General features: G+C 48.8%; 1 protein-coding gene across 11 annotated transcripts in view; it reads right to left on the bottom strand.

Moving 5' to 3' along the window:
* LPIN1 (lipin 1) overlaps nucleotides 1-18,995 on the bottom strand; it is a 143,676-nt gene that overhangs the window by 12,574 nt on the left and 112,107 nt on the right. For all 11 annotated transcript variants that reach the window (XM_053587294.1, XM_053587293.1, XM_053587297.1 and 8 more), the window contains 5 exons: nucleotides 18,144-18,223; nucleotides 11,807-11,933; nucleotides 10,320-10,468; nucleotides 9,838-9,924; nucleotides 2,125-2,277 (listed from right to left, as the gene is read on the bottom strand). In XM_053587294.1, the coding sequence (XP_053443269.1) occupies nucleotides 2,125-2,277; nucleotides 9,838-9,924; nucleotides 10,320-10,468; nucleotides 11,807-11,933; nucleotides 18,144-18,223 (596 nt within the window). The remainder of the gene's footprint in view (nucleotides 1-2,124; nucleotides 2,278-9,837; nucleotides 9,925-10,319; nucleotides 10,469-11,806; nucleotides 11,934-18,143; nucleotides 18,224-18,995) is intronic.

The raw sequence follows: 18,995 nt of genomic DNA, 5'->3' as shown, positions 1-18,995 counted from the left end.
TAGAGGCCAGCCACTGCGGTCACCTAACTCAACTCTAATTCAACTCCGAGAGTCAGTCTTCCCACCAGCCTAAATCGCCAGCCAGACACCCCCAGGAACCTGGAGCCCTATGCACGTGGTGCTAAGAGAGGTTATGAAAATGGTCTGAGTAGCTCTGTCTCCACAACCAAGCAGAGCAGGTAATAAAAGAACCACATAACTCAACTCCAATGTCTACCTTAACAAGAGAAGCTCCCGAACCAATAGTAAGTATGTGAAATGGCTCCTCTCCACTTCCTTCGGATATATTTTTTCCTAGAATCATAGAGCTGAAAAAGACCCTTGAGAGATCATCTAATCCAACCTTCTCATTTGTTGCTTGAGGACAGAGCCTCTCAAAGGAGGGACACGGCTCTCCAGTCATGCAGCAGTCTCGTTAGTGGCCAAGCCACACCACAGCTCAGGGTGCCTATTCCCACTTCAGCGTGGTCTCTGCCACCACCACCCCCTATGCTGAGAGCTTATTTTTGCCAACTGTGTGACAAGCACACCCACCCACCACATTCCTTTCCCTTCATTTTAATTTAAATCTAAGCAGCATAACCAGACCTGCACCCAGTTAAAGAGTCTCACTAAGGAAGGTCACCTGTGCTCATGGCACACTTAGCTACCAATTCTGGAAAATGTGCAGTCAGCTAACACACGGAACAAAAAGGACCTGGCTGGCAGCTATTCAGTGCAGAAGCACCCCCATCTCCAACAAGGACATATCAAATGTGAGGTTTGCTTTTTTAAAAATAATTCCTCATAGGGAAAAAGTAATGTATCTTGGACAATGATCTTTAAATAAGGAAAGGAAAAGGGTCCCTTTAAACTTATTTTTAGAGGCCAGATGTCAGAGTGATAATGTCAGCTTTTTACTTAGCCTAGCAAGGCCTTAGTACGTAACGTACGCTCCTGAGTAGCCCATTGCAAATTGTTGGCAGAGCTACTGATGCAGTTTCATTAAACTCTTGGGATTTCGATTGCAATCTCTGCTGCCATGATAGCTCGTAGGACTTGAAATATACTAGGTTTTGCCTGAATTTCCTCCCTAGAATGTGCAAGTTTAGATTCAAGATCTTTTACTAAAGGAAAAAAAAATTACTTCTCACAACAAAACAAAGCTGTTATGGACAAGGTTACTTATAGAGCTAAAGCAGTGGTTCTCAACCTTCCTAATGCCGCGGCCCTTTAATACAGTTCCTGTGGGTCGCAACCCACAGGCTGCGAACCACTAAGCTAAAGGCAAATACTCAAGACTCGACATGGCATTTTGGGTTCCTCTAGAAGATATTTCCACCATTTGCACAGTTAGCAGCAGCAAGCTGCTGATCTGGTCCTCAAATGTGGGCAAAATGATGCGAAAGCTCCACCTTGGGATGTAAAGACCAAGTACGAGGTGTTAATAATCAGCCATTAGCAGGGTCCAGAGTTCTATGTTTGACCACAATAGATCACGCTTTGAGAGGAGTCTGGAAAAGTTTCTTGGGTCTCAAGCAACAGAAAAGCCCAGACTTTCACTTCCCCAACTTCATGGGGCCAGAGTGAGTCTGCTTTCGCAGCCCTAAACACAGCCCAGAAGGTGAAGGGAGAAGGGTGATCAGGAACTGACCTGTGGACCCTCTAATACACAGCATTTCTAGAACTCAGAGAGTGAACCCTAAGTGTGAGAGTCCAAATCCAGCTGACAGTGGTGGTTGGTAACCCAGACTAGCTTCCCCAGTGAGGTGAGTACAAGGTGATTCTCCAAAGCCCACTGAGACTCAGCCACGCCACCCGGGGTAGGGAGGCAGGAGAGCCACCCCCAAACAGGGGGTCTGCATGTGCAAAGGCCCCAAGTGAGAACACCAGCTGGGTGGCAGAGACTGAACTAGAGGAACCGGGGACGGACATGACTGGAGACGGGAGCCCCCAAGTACCCCGCGTGCTCCTAGTGAATCTGCAGTTCATCCCCAGGGTACATGAGCCAGTGGGGGGTCCTGCGGGGGTAACAGGGTGAAGCCTGCATCCCGTAAGGACTCTTCTGGCACCCGCCCACTACGGAGAATGAGTGCTGGCTGGAGAGGAGCAGCGCGGAAGCCTGGGGCGGGGGGAGGCAGTTACCTGTGCAGAGCCGAGAACAGGCTGCTGGGGCTGAGCAGCAGTGGGCCCTGTGGCAACACCGTGCCCCGCTCGTTGACCCAGTGCAGGTAGCCCCGTGTCATGTCCGCCATGCCGATGGCGCGGGCAGAGCAGTAGAGAAACTTGTAGCCATTCCTGGAAAAGAGACAAAACATTCACAGGAAGTGGCATCACAGACGGAAGCTTTTTATATTCACAAGCCACAATCAACATCTGTCTGGTGAAGAACGGCAGGATGCAGGTTCCCCCACACACGAAACTCCATGGGCCGCCACGTTTTATTTGCACTAATAAGCCCAAGCTCATTTCACGATGGTTCTCGAAGAGCTTTCACCCTCCCCACTTTAATCCTCGTGGGGACATGGAGAGGGGTGATTTCCCCTGATGTTTGTTATGGAAACTGAGGCTCAGAAGCATCAAAAGGTCAACCCCATCCCTTCTCCTACCAGGGCCAACCACCCCCTGTGACAGGTCCACGGCCACCTGCAATTCACACCTTTGCTCCAGCACTGAGCTCATCCTCCCCTCAAACTCCTTACCCAGCCCCCGTCCAACCACCCTCTCTCTTCTGGATCATTCCCACCAGCACAGAAATAGCCCATAACCTTGCTCATCCCATCCTTAAAACAAACCAAGCAAAAACGACCAGACAAAAACCATCCTTGGTCTCTCTCCAGCTTAGATCCCCTTCGTCTGGTCTCCTTCTGCAGAAAAGCTCCTCCACAGGGGGGGCCCAGTCACTGGCCCCACCACTTCACCCCGCACACACCACAGCTCACTCTGTGCAGGTGGTCGGGTCTGTCCTCACCATCCCCGGGAAGGCACCTGGGATGCCCATCTCGCCAAATGCAGCATCACTCACAATCCTCGTAGAAGACAACTTCCCAGTGGCCGTGGTGCCAGGGCCCATCCTCCCTCCAGGGCACCTTCGTGTCTCATAACCCAAGAGCCACAGTCCCCGAGCCAGCTGCTCCCCGCGGCCATCCCCTTCCAGACCTGTCACCTTGGCCCCCTGCATCTGTTCCATCCAGCCTCGAAATGGATAGCACCCCGGGGTCTCAGACCTCGTGCCTTCCCACCACCCCCACTTCCGAGGCCAGCCCCTCTGCACTGCCACCTCACACGCCCACCCTGTCCACACCAGCACGGCCCTTGGCCTCCACTTTTGCAGCCTGACATCTCCCTGCTTCTACCGCATCCCGGCACAGGACCCTAAGAAAACAAAATGTAACCTGCTCACACTCGAACCCTCCAAGGTTTGCCATTTCTCACAGATGTAACCCCATCCTCTTTTGCCACTGCCAGCAAGGCCAAGAAGGCCTGGCCCCTGCCTCCCTCTGGAACTCTCCTCTCCCCCCACCACTGGGCTGTCTGTCCCCTCACTTATGACAAACCACAGAAATGTCCCCAGCATCCCTCCAACCTGCCACGTTCATCTCCACGCTGGCGTTTTCCTGGGCTCTTCCCCCTGTTGCCACCGTTCCCCTCATCCCCGGGGCCCGCTCCTCAGGGTCTAGGTCTCTGCTCACGTCCCTCCCCCGAGGGCCCTTCCTGTGACCCTCTCAGGTCAGGCAACGCACACCCTCAGTCCTTGCTCAGCCTTATTCCTCCTCATGGCACTGATCCCTGACACTGTGTCACAGTTCCTGTCTGTCTGTGTCTCTCGTTTATCCATGAACCCCACGAGAACAGGAGCTCTGTGACCTTCCTGGCCATAACCCCAGTGCCACAGATGGTGCTTGGCATAGAGTGGACACTCCGTGGATATCTGCTGAATGAGCAAATAAACCACCCGCTTCCTACCCGACTTGCTGGTCTACCATGAACATCTTGTGGTGGCCAAAGGACTTATCCAAGAATTGCTTAATATGATCTTTAAAACCAAGAAACAGGAAAGTTTTCAGGAAAAAAGCATCCAGAAAGATCTTTGTATTTTAGCTGTGTAATTAATGCCATCTTTCAAAAAAAAAACAAAAAAAAACACTATTTCTATGCATAACTCTTCCCATCAAAGTCCTGAATGTTACCACCTGCAGGGGTCTATGATGCAAATTGTACTCAAAACTTGATTTTCAAATACACAGCTTGACCTTGACACTGAGTTGCTGTTGGCATGCAAGCTTTCTGCCTCAAAAGGGCTACTAAACTGAGCTGGAAAACCAGCTCCGGGGTGTCCTCAGGGGGAAATGCTTGTGGGCAATAGCAGGAAGTACCCTTCCAGAGCCTTCCCTCCCCCCTTCAATAAAAGCTGCCTCAAATGCTTACAAGTATTCCTCCAAATGTTTGGGTGGCACCGGGTCTTGATGGCACCTGTGGGAAACACACCTCACGGCCCTACTGGCTGGCCCTGCCCAGGTCACCACCCAATCTGTAGGTTCTGTCTGCCATCGTTTCAGCACACACACTGTGCCAGGCCACGCTGGCCTGGGGGTGCCCACGGGCACGGCATGGCCCTGCCCTGCAGGAGCAGACACTACTGTGGGAAAGGCCAACAGCTACCAAGTAGGATGGGTGACAGAGCAGAGGCAGGACTCAAGGGTAGGAAGGGCCAGTGAACAGAGGCGCACTACGCCACAGGCATTAATCAGACAGCTAAAATACAAAAACGGATTCTTGTATTCCAAACAAGCTGATCTTTCTGGATACTTTTTTCCTTAAAACTTTCCTGTTTCTTGGTTTTAAGGGCCATATTAAGCAATTCTATGGACAAGAATTCAGACGTCTTCAGTTTGAGGCTGGAGTGAGCCTCCAACATTCTCAGCCATTGCAACAGGGCTTTGAGGAAATAGCACAACACGAAGAACAAAGCATGCCCAGGCCTCTCCGTCCCGATCTCTGCATCTCTCTTAAGACACTGACCCAGGGAAACTGAAATCGTTTGTAAAGGTTACCTCTGGGAGCATCTTGCAAGGTAAGACTGAAATTTCTCAAGATGATGTCCTCAGTTGGATAAACATCTATGGGGAAAGTGGTCCCTACCAGGCTGCATTGTGGGTTACACAGCAGAGCCCTGACTCCACCCACCAAGCACCAACAGCATGCCCTAGTGATGACAAAACTGTCTCCAGACTGCCATGTTCTCTATGGGGGTTAGGGGGATCACCCTCTATGGAGAGCCACTGTTGTAGGGAAAAGGGACCCAGTGGTGCCATTTGCAGTCCTAAGAGGAGGGATGATCACCAGCCACCTCAGGAAGGAAAGGCTCTGCGCAAACCCAGGTCTTATACTGGCCTCCAAGGCCCTCTGCAATCCAGCTCCTGCCAATTCCACTGTCTCATTTGCTCCCCAGCCCACTCTCTGCACTGGAGCCTCCCTTCCCATGAGCTCACCGTGCACTTGCCCATCTCCCATCCTCTCCTACTGTTCCTACTTCCCCCCTGACAAGCCTTCCTCTCCTTCCCAACAACAGCCATGTTCTCACAGAAACCTTCTTTGATACCCCTGACCAACCCAAATTAATTTCAGCATCATGGTTCATACCTGTAATCCCAGCACTCTGGGAAGCCAAGGCAGGAAGGTCGCTTGAGGCCAGGAGTTCAAGACCAACCTGGGCAACATAGTGGGACTCTGTGTCTATAAAAAAATAAAAGATGGGAGCATGGTGGCATGCACCTAAAGTCCCAGCTACCCAGCGGGCTGAGGTGAGAGGATCACTTGAGCCCAGGAGTTTGAGACTGCAGTGAGCAATAATGATGTCACTGCACTCCAGCCTGGGCAACAGAGCCAGGCCTTATCTCTAAAAAAAAAAAAAAAGAACTGGCAATCAGCATCCCTCTCACTATCCCTGCTTTCAGCCCCCACTGCCGTCTCACAGGAAGCTCCAAACATCTTGATCACAGGCCCCTACTCGGAATCCCTTGACGGCACCTAGCATGCATCCTGGTGCACAGCTGTTCAACCACAGACAGCACATCTGGTCCCTCGGTGCTGTGCCCAAGGCACAGCACGGGAAAGCAGCACTCCACTGCAACACACGCACACTTGTGCAGTGCAACCACACAACCTCGTGGCTGAGTGCTTCCAGGCTAGCGATCACCTACGGGATTACCTAGTCTAATTTCCTCACTTCAGGGAAAAGGAACCTAAAGCTTAGTGTGGGGAACGTACTCAATCCAAGAGCCTGGGGTGGGAGAATGGCCGCCTCATCTCGACGCCAGCTCGCAGTCAGACCTTCTAGTCACAGTCATCCTCTCTCCTCCTGGCAGAGATCAATGGCTGCAATAAACTAAGAAGAGCTTAGAAGAAAGAAATAACTGCTGCGGGCAAGAGAAGAAAAGAAAGACCCCAGGGGGGCTGCTGATGACAGTTTCTCATTCCAGGACACTGCCCTGAGATGACCCAAATGAACTAATTTACCTGTGGGAACGCATTAAGTATTCATTCCCACTAAGTCATGAAGACAGTGATTTCTGGTTATAGCAATACAAAAATCACATTCAATAAGATAGAAAATTGGAACCATTATTGCCCAAATTTAGGCTCCAAAAGACCCATTAGCTCAATGATCTGGATACTTGAGGAAAAGTCCTTCTTCACTTTCCTTCTGCTGACTGGATATATCTGAATATGAGGGAATTTTGTTTATCTTCTATTTGTATTTACTATAGATCGTCTTAATCAATAACCAAGCAAGCTTTATTGATACCTTCTCTGCGAACAAGCTGACAATCAGCCTTATACATTTCTCACAGCCTGACTATATTCAAACGAGGAGCTAAGTTCATCAAAAAATAAACCAAAGTGTCCTTATTTTCTGTTGTTTCCAGGCAAGGAGCTAACTGCAAGACCAATTCCTCCATTAGACAAATACAGCAGTACACGAAAGTTAAGTGGTTCCCAAAGTCAAGGGAAGCAGTGTCCGGAAAGACTAATGAGCTCCCTGAATTAAGTGGCACCTTCTTCCTGGTTCTCCAGCATGCTGAACCCGTCTCTGTGCTTCTCTGGATAATCATAATATAGCTTCAAAAGACCGATCGGGACTCGTGAGAAGGTCTTTGCCTGCCGCTTCCCCAGCTGAGGCGGATGAAGAACCTGGAGCCGGGTGGTTATGGGAGGTTTCAAGATAGGAATTTACTCAAACCAGCAGTCAGCCATGGAAGCCTGCCATCGTGTCCAGTCTTGACCTCCACCATGGGGACCAAGGCCAAAAGGCCAGGCTGGGCTTCCGGTGTCCATACAGACCTCTGCAAGCCTAGGGAAGGGGAGGGGCCGAGAGCTGACCGGGGCATGGATTCTGGTCTGGGAGGCTTCCTGGGACTACAGTGTTTGAGCTGGGAATCAGAGGCTGAAGAAATGTTGAGAGGCACAATCGGGAAGTAAAGCCATGTCAAGCAGAGGCCACCATGTGAGTGAAGGCAGAAGAGGGGAATGAGGCAGAGTGGGCACGTGGGCAGCTTGACCGCGCAGAAGGCCTGAGAAGCAGCAGCTGAAATAAGGAGCTGGCAGAAGGCTGGAACCCACAACTGCCAGGTCTCAAAAGCTACACAGAGGAACTGGTACTTCATGCAGTTAAGTACCCAGCCACCAAGGGCCTGACAGGATGCTGAGCCCACACGCGTCCAACCCAATGGATGGAATGTCAGGTTACCAGATCACGTCCTGTTCCCATCTCCCAACCAAGACGAGAGTACAAGGATGATTCTCTTGTGTTCACAGAGCCTAACTGAGCCCTTTCACTTTGATCTACACCAGTCAGTCCAAGGAAAACATGGTAAGCTACACAACTTCATTTTTCAAGCAGGTATCTCTTCTAAGAAAGTCTGAGAGAGACACAAATCAAGGCCAAAAAATAAAAAAATAAAAAGCAACTGTGCTTTTGTAATGTTACAGTAAGGACAGGAATAGATTTTATGTTCCAAAAACCAAATGAATCACGCTGTGAACTACTCAATATCCTGACCCATGAGGGCTTCTTTCCTTCAACTAAAAATAGATGCAATTTTCAGTATCATGCAAGTCAGGGCAGCTCGTGAATAGATTAATCCTTCTAAATGCAAGGTCAGCCCGAGGTGAGGCTGTGGGGAAGGGGTCTGCACTTACACCGCCTACTGGAGCACAGACTGGGAGAACCTTTTTAGAGGGCAATTTGGTGATATTGATCAACCTTTAAATGTGTTTGTCCTTTGACTCGGCAATTCTTCTTCTGGGAACCTACTTTACAGCAGTACTTCCCTAAGTGTGTGTGTGTGTTCTTTATTTATTTATGTATAGTTGAATATTATAAATATTATATGTAAATGCTTATTGCACCATCACTGGAAATAGCAGGAAAAAATTGGAAACAACCTACATGTGCGTCAAAAGAGGACTAGTATGATATATCCATGTAACAGAATTTTGTGCAGCAGCTGAAAAGAATAAGGTAAATCTTACATGTAATAAAACAGACATGATAGCAAATTAAATAATCTGAGTACATGTCAGAGGGGAGGGGACGTAAATAAGTTTTTTTTTAAGTGCAACAGGATAGATCCAAACTATTTACACAATTTCTAGTTCTAGGAATGAATGGGCTTTGTGCTGGGTACTGAGAGAGACATGGTTATGCTGGAAGGAAGGAAGGAAGGAAGGAAGGAAGGAAGGAAGGAAGGAAGGAAGGAAGGAAGGAAGGAAGGAAGGAAGGAAGGAAGGAAGGAAGGAAGGAAGGATCGATGGATGGATGGGGACAGGGACATGTATTTCATTCATCTGTGTTCACAGAGTTCCAAAAATAGCTTTGGCTGGGTGCTCATTTCTTATCATCACCAAGGCAGGCTGGAGGGAAGCATGTCAGCTAGAGTTGGCACTCTGACAGTCACTGTCCACGTGATGCCCCTCAACTTGCTCATCCATGTCCTGATGCAGACAGAGGCACCGTTCAGCCCCAGTTGCTACAAGACAGGACTCCAGAAGGGAGCAGCTTCAGACACACGGCGGATCCAGCCCACAGAAAGCTGGAGAAAGTGTGACTAGGTGGGTCAGAGACTTGGACACAGAAGCTAGTGCAGGGGTGTTTGCTGGGGAGGGTTGGAGTGTGGAGAATCCTCACAGGGCTCTGAACCCCAGAGGCAGATGAGGGGTTCTATGGGGATTTGGACAAGTAACTATGGGGATTTGGACAAGTAACTCTAACTCTGAGTTAATCTCACTCATCTAAACACAGAAATGATAATTCCGCTTTTCAGAGTTACGGTAAGATTTAAACAGAGCAACACCCATGACGGTCACAACCACAGCAGTTTGAGAATCCTTATCCCACCCACCATCCCACGGGGCCACTGTTTCATTTTGTCCACAGCCTGGCTGGACAAGACGTGCATGGCCAGCTTGGCTCGCAAGACCTGAACCCCAGCCAAAGCTTGCTCGGCATCTGCAATGCTTTAGCCTACAGGAAATCACTGGGCATGTATGAGCCTGCTGTTTCTTCATCTAGTTATTTTTGACATTCCTCAGTACAAACTGAACCTCAATCCTGCCCCCAACACTGCCACCTTCTGCTCTCTCTGAACAATTTTTGATTCACCTCTATTTCCTTTCTTGTTTCTTGGTATTGAATTCAAGTCTGAAGTTGCCAGAATTCACTAAAAACGTTGGCTTCCCCATCGCCACCACCATTGCCACCCCGACCCCATCAGCCTCTCCCACTCGGCAAGTCACCCAGCGCCTTGGCGGAATGATGGTGCGCAGGGGGAGACAGGAAGTGTGCTCTGTACTCACTGGCTCACTTTATGGTACAGTTTAGCAATGCCCTGGTGGGTCCAATCCTTCCCGAGGGTGGGCAAAATGTGGCCGAGAGTATCTGATCTAAATAAAGATAAAAAAAGAAAATAAAAATCCCATTCAGGTTCTTGGTACCATTCATACCTCATTTAAAAAGAAAAAAAAAAAAAAAAAAGACCCATGACTTGCTTTCTGTATATAAAGCCCAAGGCTCAAGTAATCCAATGGGAATGCTCGGGGAGGGGTAAGCCAACCCACAGGAGGGCACCTCCAATCTGATCGTATGTCAGTCAAGGCCGTGGCTTGAGAAATCAAAGTGAAAAGTCCACTCCGAAGCGCCCACAGGAGCCACAGTCAGGAGACCAGACCCTGGGCGCTCACCATGCCCTAACGGAAACTACAGGAGCAGCTCCGATGGCACCAAAGATCCAACCGTACCAGTCCCTGAAGCCACCATGGCCCCACTCAGCGGCTCCTACCTGGTGATTGTTCCATCAATGTCAGAAATGATGACTTTATCATCCCAGTTCCACAAATAGATGGTGCCTTCGCAGCGGCAGGTGCCCTGATACTGGGTGGTGACACTGAAAACCACGTCATTGGGGCCGTTCTTCAACTTCAAGCTTTTCTGAAAAACGTGAACTACTTGATTGAGGGGAAGGCCAAGGTTGGGAGGAGTTGGCTTCTGTTCCATAAGAAGCAGGATTCAGCTTTAAAAAATAAACTGTAACTTGGGGCCACTGTCCCATCTTTCTGTCCCCTTCCTCGTTTTAGTTTTTCCCCAGGGCTAAAGGACAAACCCGAACCTTGGTCCTCTCAGGCCCGCTTATAACACAGCCCCACCCCCCACCCCCACCCATCCTATGGAGAAGTTCTCCTGCCATGGACAACTCTCACTCCACCCAGTATTTCTGGATGAGAATCATCAGGCAGGGTTAAAGGCTAGGCCATCAGGCTCCACACAAGAACTTGGTATTTCAGAATACGAAAGGTCATGATGCCATGATTTAGGGACACAAATTTAGAATACGTTTCCCTAGATAACCGTGATAACTAATGATTATTAGACTGATATAAATTTTAAAAAAAGGAAGTCTCAGTTCTCAGCCATACCTAGAAAAGAACATAGCCTAGACCCAAAGAAATTACACCAAATTCAGAAAGCAAAATTCTCTTTTGGCAGTTTTGGGGCCTCTCTGTCAGGGTCCTCTGGTTCAAGACAGCTAGCTGCACAGACCTGCAGGCAGCCGGGCGCTGGGGTTCCCCTGTGCCAATGACAGGAGCTGGGTACACAGGCTCCCAGGCTGCAGGGTCCTACATGCAGCCTAAATGGGTGTCTGTGTCTGTTCCTTACCTTTTCCCATTAAACACCATCACAACTAAGTCAGGTTCCCCGCTAACTCTTAGAATGAATGCAAATGACTTTATTCACAAAAAAAAAGAGGGGGTGGTGGAGGATATTTGCTCACTGACTGGTCATGGAAAACAGTTTCCAGGGAAGGAAGGGGCTTTTGATTCAAATTGGCCACACACACACACACACACACACACACACACACAGAAGACATTGTAAACAAATGATGCCCCTTGCTACTTGAAATTCCCTAAATTCCATCACAACTGCTTAATTGCCACCAATTTAAAGAGACAGGGTTTGAGTTAACAAACATTCCTCTGAAAGCAGCAAAACTCCCTTGAGAGATTTTGAAGTCTATCAGTCATTAAGAGCTCGGGATCAGTTGGCTCAGCCTTCCTCCCCACACTTGGAAACAAGAGCCTCCAGGGCTGGGTTGGAGAAAGGGGAAGACAAAGGGGTAAGAAAGCAAAGCATGGGTGCTGGAGTCGGGTAGGAACTCGGGACCATGCGAGGGGCAGCGGGCAGGCCGGGCTGGCAGTGCCTGGAAGCGGAAGTGGGGGACCCACTCTGCACCCCAGGGAGCCTTCAGGACTGTAAGAAGAAGCTCACCAGCTGCTCTGAAGTGAGCCGGAGAGTCTTTTTGTAGCTGACGTTAGACAAAAGAGGGAGGTGGCTTGTGCTGGATGGCTTGGCGGCTGCGTGCTCCTCGTCACTGGAGGATGATTCATGCTTTATTCTGGAACACACGGTGATGTAATCACCAATTAGAAAATGCATCGGGGTAGCCATTAAAAATGCATTAGCCCTGAATCAATGACTAAGTCAATCAGGTCTCCCCTGAGCACTGTCTCCTGGGTGGTCATTTACCACATGGCATTGAATTTATCAATGAACTCTCAACTACATCCCATCCGCACACCTCCTGCATAATTCATGTGGGGGCTGCCTCTCCTCCTTCACTTGCCTGGTTACTAGCGATCATCACTCTGCTTTAAGCCAATAGGTTCCTGTTTATGACAAGCAGGGTTAAACTCCCTCCTGGCAGAGAGGCTGCTAACAAACACTCTCTTCTCGGCTTCTTTCCTCTTCCTGTCTGACACTGCAGGCCAAGCCCCAGAAGTCCAAAAGTCTACAAGTCCAAAGTCACCATTCAGTCCCCTGTACACACCTCTCCAGGTAGACAACTCCCACAAGTGGACACCGGAGCACTTAAACAAGGACCATTAAAAAGAAGGAAAACACACCAACTCTCCCTCCAGGCTCCCCAGCCAGGTTATCACACGAGCAAGGAGAACTCCTTATTTGCCTGCACAGAATTAACAGGCCAATGCCCCTAACCCTTCTAGACTTTTCTATGTGGTGAGGGGCTGGGTGGGAATCAGTCTTGCTTTCTTTAAATAGCTCGTATGAAGCATATCAGTGATTAGCGGCTCCCTCAAAGAAAACCCACTATGACACACTCGCCAATCAAGCAGTGTTAGCTCTATTTCCCAGGATTGTTAATTTTGAAAATGCCTTAGCTGCCACCTGAAGCACTTAGTAAGGTACATCACACTAAGCAAGGTGGGCAGGTAATAGAGCTCCACCTTATTATTTTTTAACTTTTTTAAAAAATGTATTGATACATATTAATTATACCCATTTATAGGATACATGTCGTATTTTAATACACGCACGCAATGGAATGATCAAATCTCAAACATTTATCATTTCTCTGTGTTGGGAACCTTCCAAATCTTCTTCTCTACCCATGTTGAGATACACCATAAAGTGTAGTTAACTGCAGTCACCCTACCATGCTGTGGAACACTAGAACTTATTCCTTCTATAGACCCGTATGTTTGTACCCATCACCCACCCTCTCTTCCTCCCCCTCCTCACTACCCTTCTCAGTCTTTAGTAACCACAAATCGACTTTCTACCTCTATCAGATCAACTTTGGAAGCTCTCACGTAAGAGTAAGAACATGTGGTATCTGTTTTCCTGTGCTTGCCTTATTTTGCTTAACATCAAGGCCTCCAGTTCCTTCCTGCAAATGACAGATTTCATCTTTTTTATGGCTGAATAGTATTCCCATTGTGTGAATGGTTTCTTTATCCATTCGCCCCCTGATGGACACTTAGGTTGGTTCCACATGGTGGCTATTATGAATAGTGCCGCAATAAACGTGGAGGTGCAGGTGGCCTTCAACAGACTGATTTCTTCTCCTTTAGATAAACACCCAGCAGTGGGATTGCTGGACTGTACGGCAGTTTTATATTTAAGTTTTTGAGAAACCGCTACGCTGTTTTCCATTGTGGCGTATTATTCTTACCAACAGTCTTTAACCCCTTTTCTCTGCGTCCTTCCCAGCATTTGCTCTTTTTTGTCTTTGTGACAATAGACATGCTAACTGGGGCGAGATGATAGCCTCATCGTGGTTTTATTTGCACTGCCCTATGATGAGTGATGCTGAGCGAAAGGAACCACAGCAAACTGAAAAGCTTCTTGTAGCAAAGGAAACAGTAAGAGTGAAGAGCAACCTGTCGAACGGCAGAAAATATCCGCGAAGTCTTCATATGGCAAGGGACCAATATCCAAACTATAACGGGAACTCAAACAACTAACAGCAGAAGAACAATCTCATTAAAAAGTAGGCCAAGGATGAGAACAGACATTTCTCAAGAAAAGCCACAGCAATGTGCATCTTATCTCAATGAGCTCTTGTCCTCTCCTCGTCTTCCTCCCACTCCCCTCCCTAAGGTCTCCTGTGTAACCACTGCCTTCCACCCCACTCGAGTTCATTCCAGAAGTGAGCCCTACAACACAATACTGCTCAATACTGGGGAGGACACTGTCGCATGCACCCCCACGTCTGTGTTGTTTCTACCACACCTTGTGTGGAGACCTGGCCCCTTCCAGTTCAGAAAGGTCAGCCCTTCCCCAGGTCCCAGGAGAGGGATCCATGGGCCCTGGGGTGGCGGCCTGGGGATCGTTCAACCAACCCTGACATACACAGTGCCAGGGGCGGATGACACTGCAAACAACCTCGTTCCTACCCTCACAAGGCTTTGGCCTAAACAATCACAAAGCAACAGGGGCTAAAGACACAGATTTGAAGATCACTGAGACACATCCCTGGTGAAAAAAAAACATGGAATAAGAAACTGCAGTTAGGGACAAGGACAGAGCACAGGCTAGAATTCCGGTTGGTCTGTGGCAGGGCTAAGCAGTGTGTACCTGGAACAACAGCGTGACACTGGGGATTCATTCTAGCCAGAGTGGAGATGATACAGCACTTAGAATCTGAAAAATCCAGGTGTCAAGTCTGTAGTGACTTCAAACTCTATTACCTTGGACAAATCACTTCTTTGTCTTTCAGCCCTGATTTCCTTATCTGAAAATGCAAAGGAACAAATCTTCCCCACCCACCAAAAAAATCCAGGATGCAGGCAAGGCAACAGACAGCCAGGAGAGACCTGGCCTGGGAGACATGAACCCCAGGAAAGGCCTCCAATTAGATGGCTCCTGCAGGCTCGTCTGTAAAATAAAATGAGCCAACCTTCCAAGTCCGACACCTGCAGAGTCTGTGGGCCATGCTGGTCCTTCTGAACCAACCACCCTCAGGTTTTCAGACAGAGCAGATGTGGGCCTGGAGAAGCCAGGGCAGGGCTGGATGTGGAGATTTCCTTGTCAAGCAGAAGGAGGAGGCTACAAGCCTCTCGCCGAAGAGGAAAATGTTTACATTCCAACCAACCAGTTTGCAGCGCAATGAGATCCAAATGTGAACTAAAGCTCATGGTGACAGCAGAGTGACGGGTACCTCTACTGGAGGATAAGGAAGCCAGGCAGCATTGCTGCTATTTCCATCTGCTGCTTTAAGAAAAAAAAACTAAAACTAAATTCATGCAGCTTGCCATATTTGAAGGGACACAGAAAGGAAAACACAGACACAAAGGCTGAAATAGGAGTCGTGCAGTTGGTCACTTCAGCTTAAGGCAAGTCAGCGGTCACTTGGGGCAGCCACCGCCCAGATTCTGCCCCCTGCGTGGAACAAAATGCCTCCACGCAGAGGCCCCACCCCTGCTCCTTTCAATGGCTGGTGAAACGCTGCTTGCTTTACAATGTCTGCCAGAAGCAACAAAAGGGCTCGTGTCATCTGAAAATCTGCATTCGGATGAGTAGCTGTGAACAACGCTGAAGTCAACGCTTGTCACAGTGCACGTTTTTCAAGTGGTATTTTAATTATTTGTATGGTGACAAGCTGTTTGCTCAATTATGGGACTTCGGGGACCATTCTGTCAATCAAGTCTGTCAATTAGGAAAAACAGTCTGACACCTTTTCTTTAAGTCGACGGCGTGACTGTGATAAAGAGACTAGAACTCTAAGGCGCCGGGATTATCGGAAAGGTTCACGTTTCTCAAGAGAACTTTATATTAATTATTTTTCAAGATCTCAATTCCTTTTCACAAGGGACTGTGCCTTTTCACAATTCTTAACTTTTCATGAGAAAGAAGCGTGGCATGGCTGATGCAGAGTGGTGAATAGTCCAGCTGCTCCTATTTAACTGGGAAAAGCATTTTTTGTCAATATTTGAATATGATTGGATCGGACCATAAGAAAATCGGTAATGCTTCAAGTAAGCTGCAGGAGCTGACCTTCAACTTGGGAAGGGCTTACAGAAGTGTCTCCCTCCAAGCTCCCAGGGCCCTCCCTGCTACAGAATAAAGTGAGGGTAACGCCAAGGACAGCACCAGGCCTCTGTGTGGGGCCCTCTGCCAGTGGTTGCCTGACCTCTGTCCCTCTTAAACTTAGCTCTGTGCCCCCAGGCCCATCTCCCTCTTCATCTGGGACTGACACGTAGCAGGATGGATTTGGCAAATACCCAGCCTTCAGCCCATGAAGTATATTTTAAAATATTTGAAACTGCGTGGTTTAGGACTCACTGTGCCCTCCAGGTGACGGGAGGCCACCTCCTCGCTGGTCTCCTGTAGACACCTGTGGGCCCTTACCTCCCATGTGGCCCTGCTGGGTTTTGCATCCTGAATCACCTTTCTCAGGAAGGTGCTTCAAGGGTGAAATGAGATGGCATCTCTGGGGCCAACATTACTCATCTCCCCATTTCACAGATGGAGACACTGAGAAGGGGACTAATCTGCCAAAGGTCACCTGAAGGCTGTCTGTCAAAGTCCCTGCTCCTACGTCCTGCTCTGTGCTACCTCTTTGGGTTTAGAAATCATTGCTGGGACAGAGAAGCTTCTTAAAACAAATTGAGGAAAGCAGGGTATTTCTAGTGCAGTTGAACTTGGTTTAAATTGCTTAGGGCATAGGGTTTGCATCTTTGCTCTCATGCCCTGTCCTGAGGTCAAGCATCTCCTGGTAGCCTCCAAAGCAGCCTCCTCCCGGCCTGTCTGGGCATGTACCTCTGCTGGTACTTCACTCAGATGTGTTTGGTAGTTTGCCTGAGGTTGAACGATTGCTAAGTGGCTAAGCAAGGATCCCAGATCAGATGTGCCTGCCTCCAAAGCCTGCTGTTCCTGCCACTTACTTAATAACTACTGGGCAGCAGCACGTTCTCAAGCCTGTGCTCCGTTCTGAACACACCTGTCTTCTCCCCTCCAAGCTTACTCATAGCCAAATTTGGAATTCCCGACTGTGACAGTACCCAAGTAATCGTGCCTGAGAGCACGTCCCCAGAGGGTGGAGCAAAGAAGGAGGGTGAGGGACGGAACAGGGACACCACACCTGCAGCGCCCTGGCACCTTCCCCCTCTCGCTGGGCCACGTACAGCACAGCAGGCGCATAAACCAAGTTCAACAGCACTAGAAATGCCGCAGGCCTTGGGGAGTGAGCAGATGCAATATCACCACCACGGACAATGGAAAGTCTCTCCTTCCAGAACCTCCCAGCCTAGAAGGACATAGTCCACTTAGAGTCACATTCAGAAACGATGGTAGAAGGTCCTGCATACTCGTCCCCACCCCATTCCTCTCCACAGAGAACAATAAGGGAATCAGACTGTCTCCTGTTGGCCCCTACATGTATTTCTACTTCCATCGAAGAATTCTAGAAATAACATAACTGAAGGCACAAAGCCATGGCCAAGAGTCACCGGACGTGGAGTCTACGCCTCTCCTATCAATCATCAGGAGGACAAGCTCATCAATTCAGTGACAGTTCAGCAACACTTATAAGATGCCTGCTCTGTGCTGGGCATTGGCTCAGCCTCCAAGGTACAAAAATGACCAGGAGATGGGTCTGTTCCTGAATTAATCTGTTGGCATTTTCCATCTGCTAAGTCAGAAATGCAATCCTGGGTTTGTTTCTGAAGCACAAGAATACTGCAAAGGTGAGGTTATTTGTAAAACACGTTATCAGCACACGTCATTTAGTGTCAATGTGTAATACAATAATTAGTGGGGAATGACACTGTCCTTGGAGCAGAGTCACCTGCCAATCCTATACAAAGAGATTAACCTGAAGACTCAACAGCAGGTACCAACCAGTCATATCAGAATCTAACCTTTCCTCCGTCGAAGTTAATATGAATCCGTGTCGGTATTCAGAAAAGTATCAGCATAAGCCCTGGTAAGTATTTAAACTATAGAGAAAGGCAAGCTTCTTCAGAAGGAAAACTTATTTGCATGTCATTGTTAATGCTATTATTTATTACTATCACCACCCTCGCCATCATCTTCTGTGTCTGGAGGGGTGTCACATGGCAGGACCACGAGAACTGCTCTGGTTATTTCGCCGTATGTAAGGCTCATGTCCACCTTGTAAATTAGCTATTGAAGGAGCAACTGCCTCCACTTTATTAATGAGAAAACCAAGTTATGTAAATTGCTCCGGGTCATTGAGTGAATCACCGAGCCAGAGCCCCAGCCAGCCAGCATCCACCTGGCAGGTGCCATGGTGTTGGACATGGAAGGGAGCAGCAACCTCCCAAGATGACCTCCACCGTACCTGGTGGCCATGCTCAGCTGTGACGCCTGTTCTCCAGTGCTGTGGCCCTTGCCAGGCAAGCCCTGCTCCGGCTTACTTTCCTAGAGAAGGGGAAAAGAAAAGAGTTGTGGGAGCAGTGCAGAGAAAGGGCCTGCACAACAGCTTGTGGGCTCCCACGGGTGCCCTCGGGCCCAGGACAGGCCCCCTGAAGGTGGACCCTTCCCCAGCAACACTCAGCCCAGAGAGGGTCCTGGGAGGCTATAGATGTGTTGGTTTCGGCAGGTCCTGTGGTTTCTTAGCTTAGGAGCGTACAATTAAGCCAAGAAATATTTTTGACAGAAATGAGTCTGTTATCCGTAAGTGTTTGTGGCACCAAACCAAACTTCATTATTACTGTAGCTTATGCAAATGCTTTCTCAAGGGCTGCTGGGATTCCCGAGGGCTTTCAAAATATTTTCTTGTCATTGCTGATAGAAACGCTCAAAAATATTTTCACACCATATTTTGCTTGGGGAAAACGTGGAAGCATTTTTCTCCTTTTCAATACCACATACTCTTAGTCAAAAAACCCTCCTCTGGTGTACTGAAAAGAGTCTTGCATTTCTAAGAGAACACCTGAGCCCAGTCCAGCCTCACTCGCTTATGAACCTCGGGGGAGTCAGTTACGCGTTTGGAATTTCAGTTCCTTCTCTGTGATACAGATCAGGACACTCTCCATCCCCTAGCGCTGCTGTGAACCCCGCAGGAGATGCTGTGTGCGACATGCAGAGCCCGGCACACAGCGGGCAAGGGTGGAGGGCGGTGGGGTCTGACCCCACAGACTTGGGGGAAAACAGAAAAGACCAGACAGGTGTCAAAGGGCAGGGAGCACAC

Source organism: Nycticebus coucang, chromosome 4 (genome assembly GCF_027406575.1).
Source record: "Nycticebus coucang isolate mNycCou1 chromosome 4, mNycCou1.pri, whole genome shotgun sequence".
NCBI lineage: Eukaryota > Metazoa > Chordata > Mammalia > Primates > Lorisidae > Nycticebus > Nycticebus coucang.
This window is presented reverse-complemented; position numbering and strand designations above follow the sequence as displayed.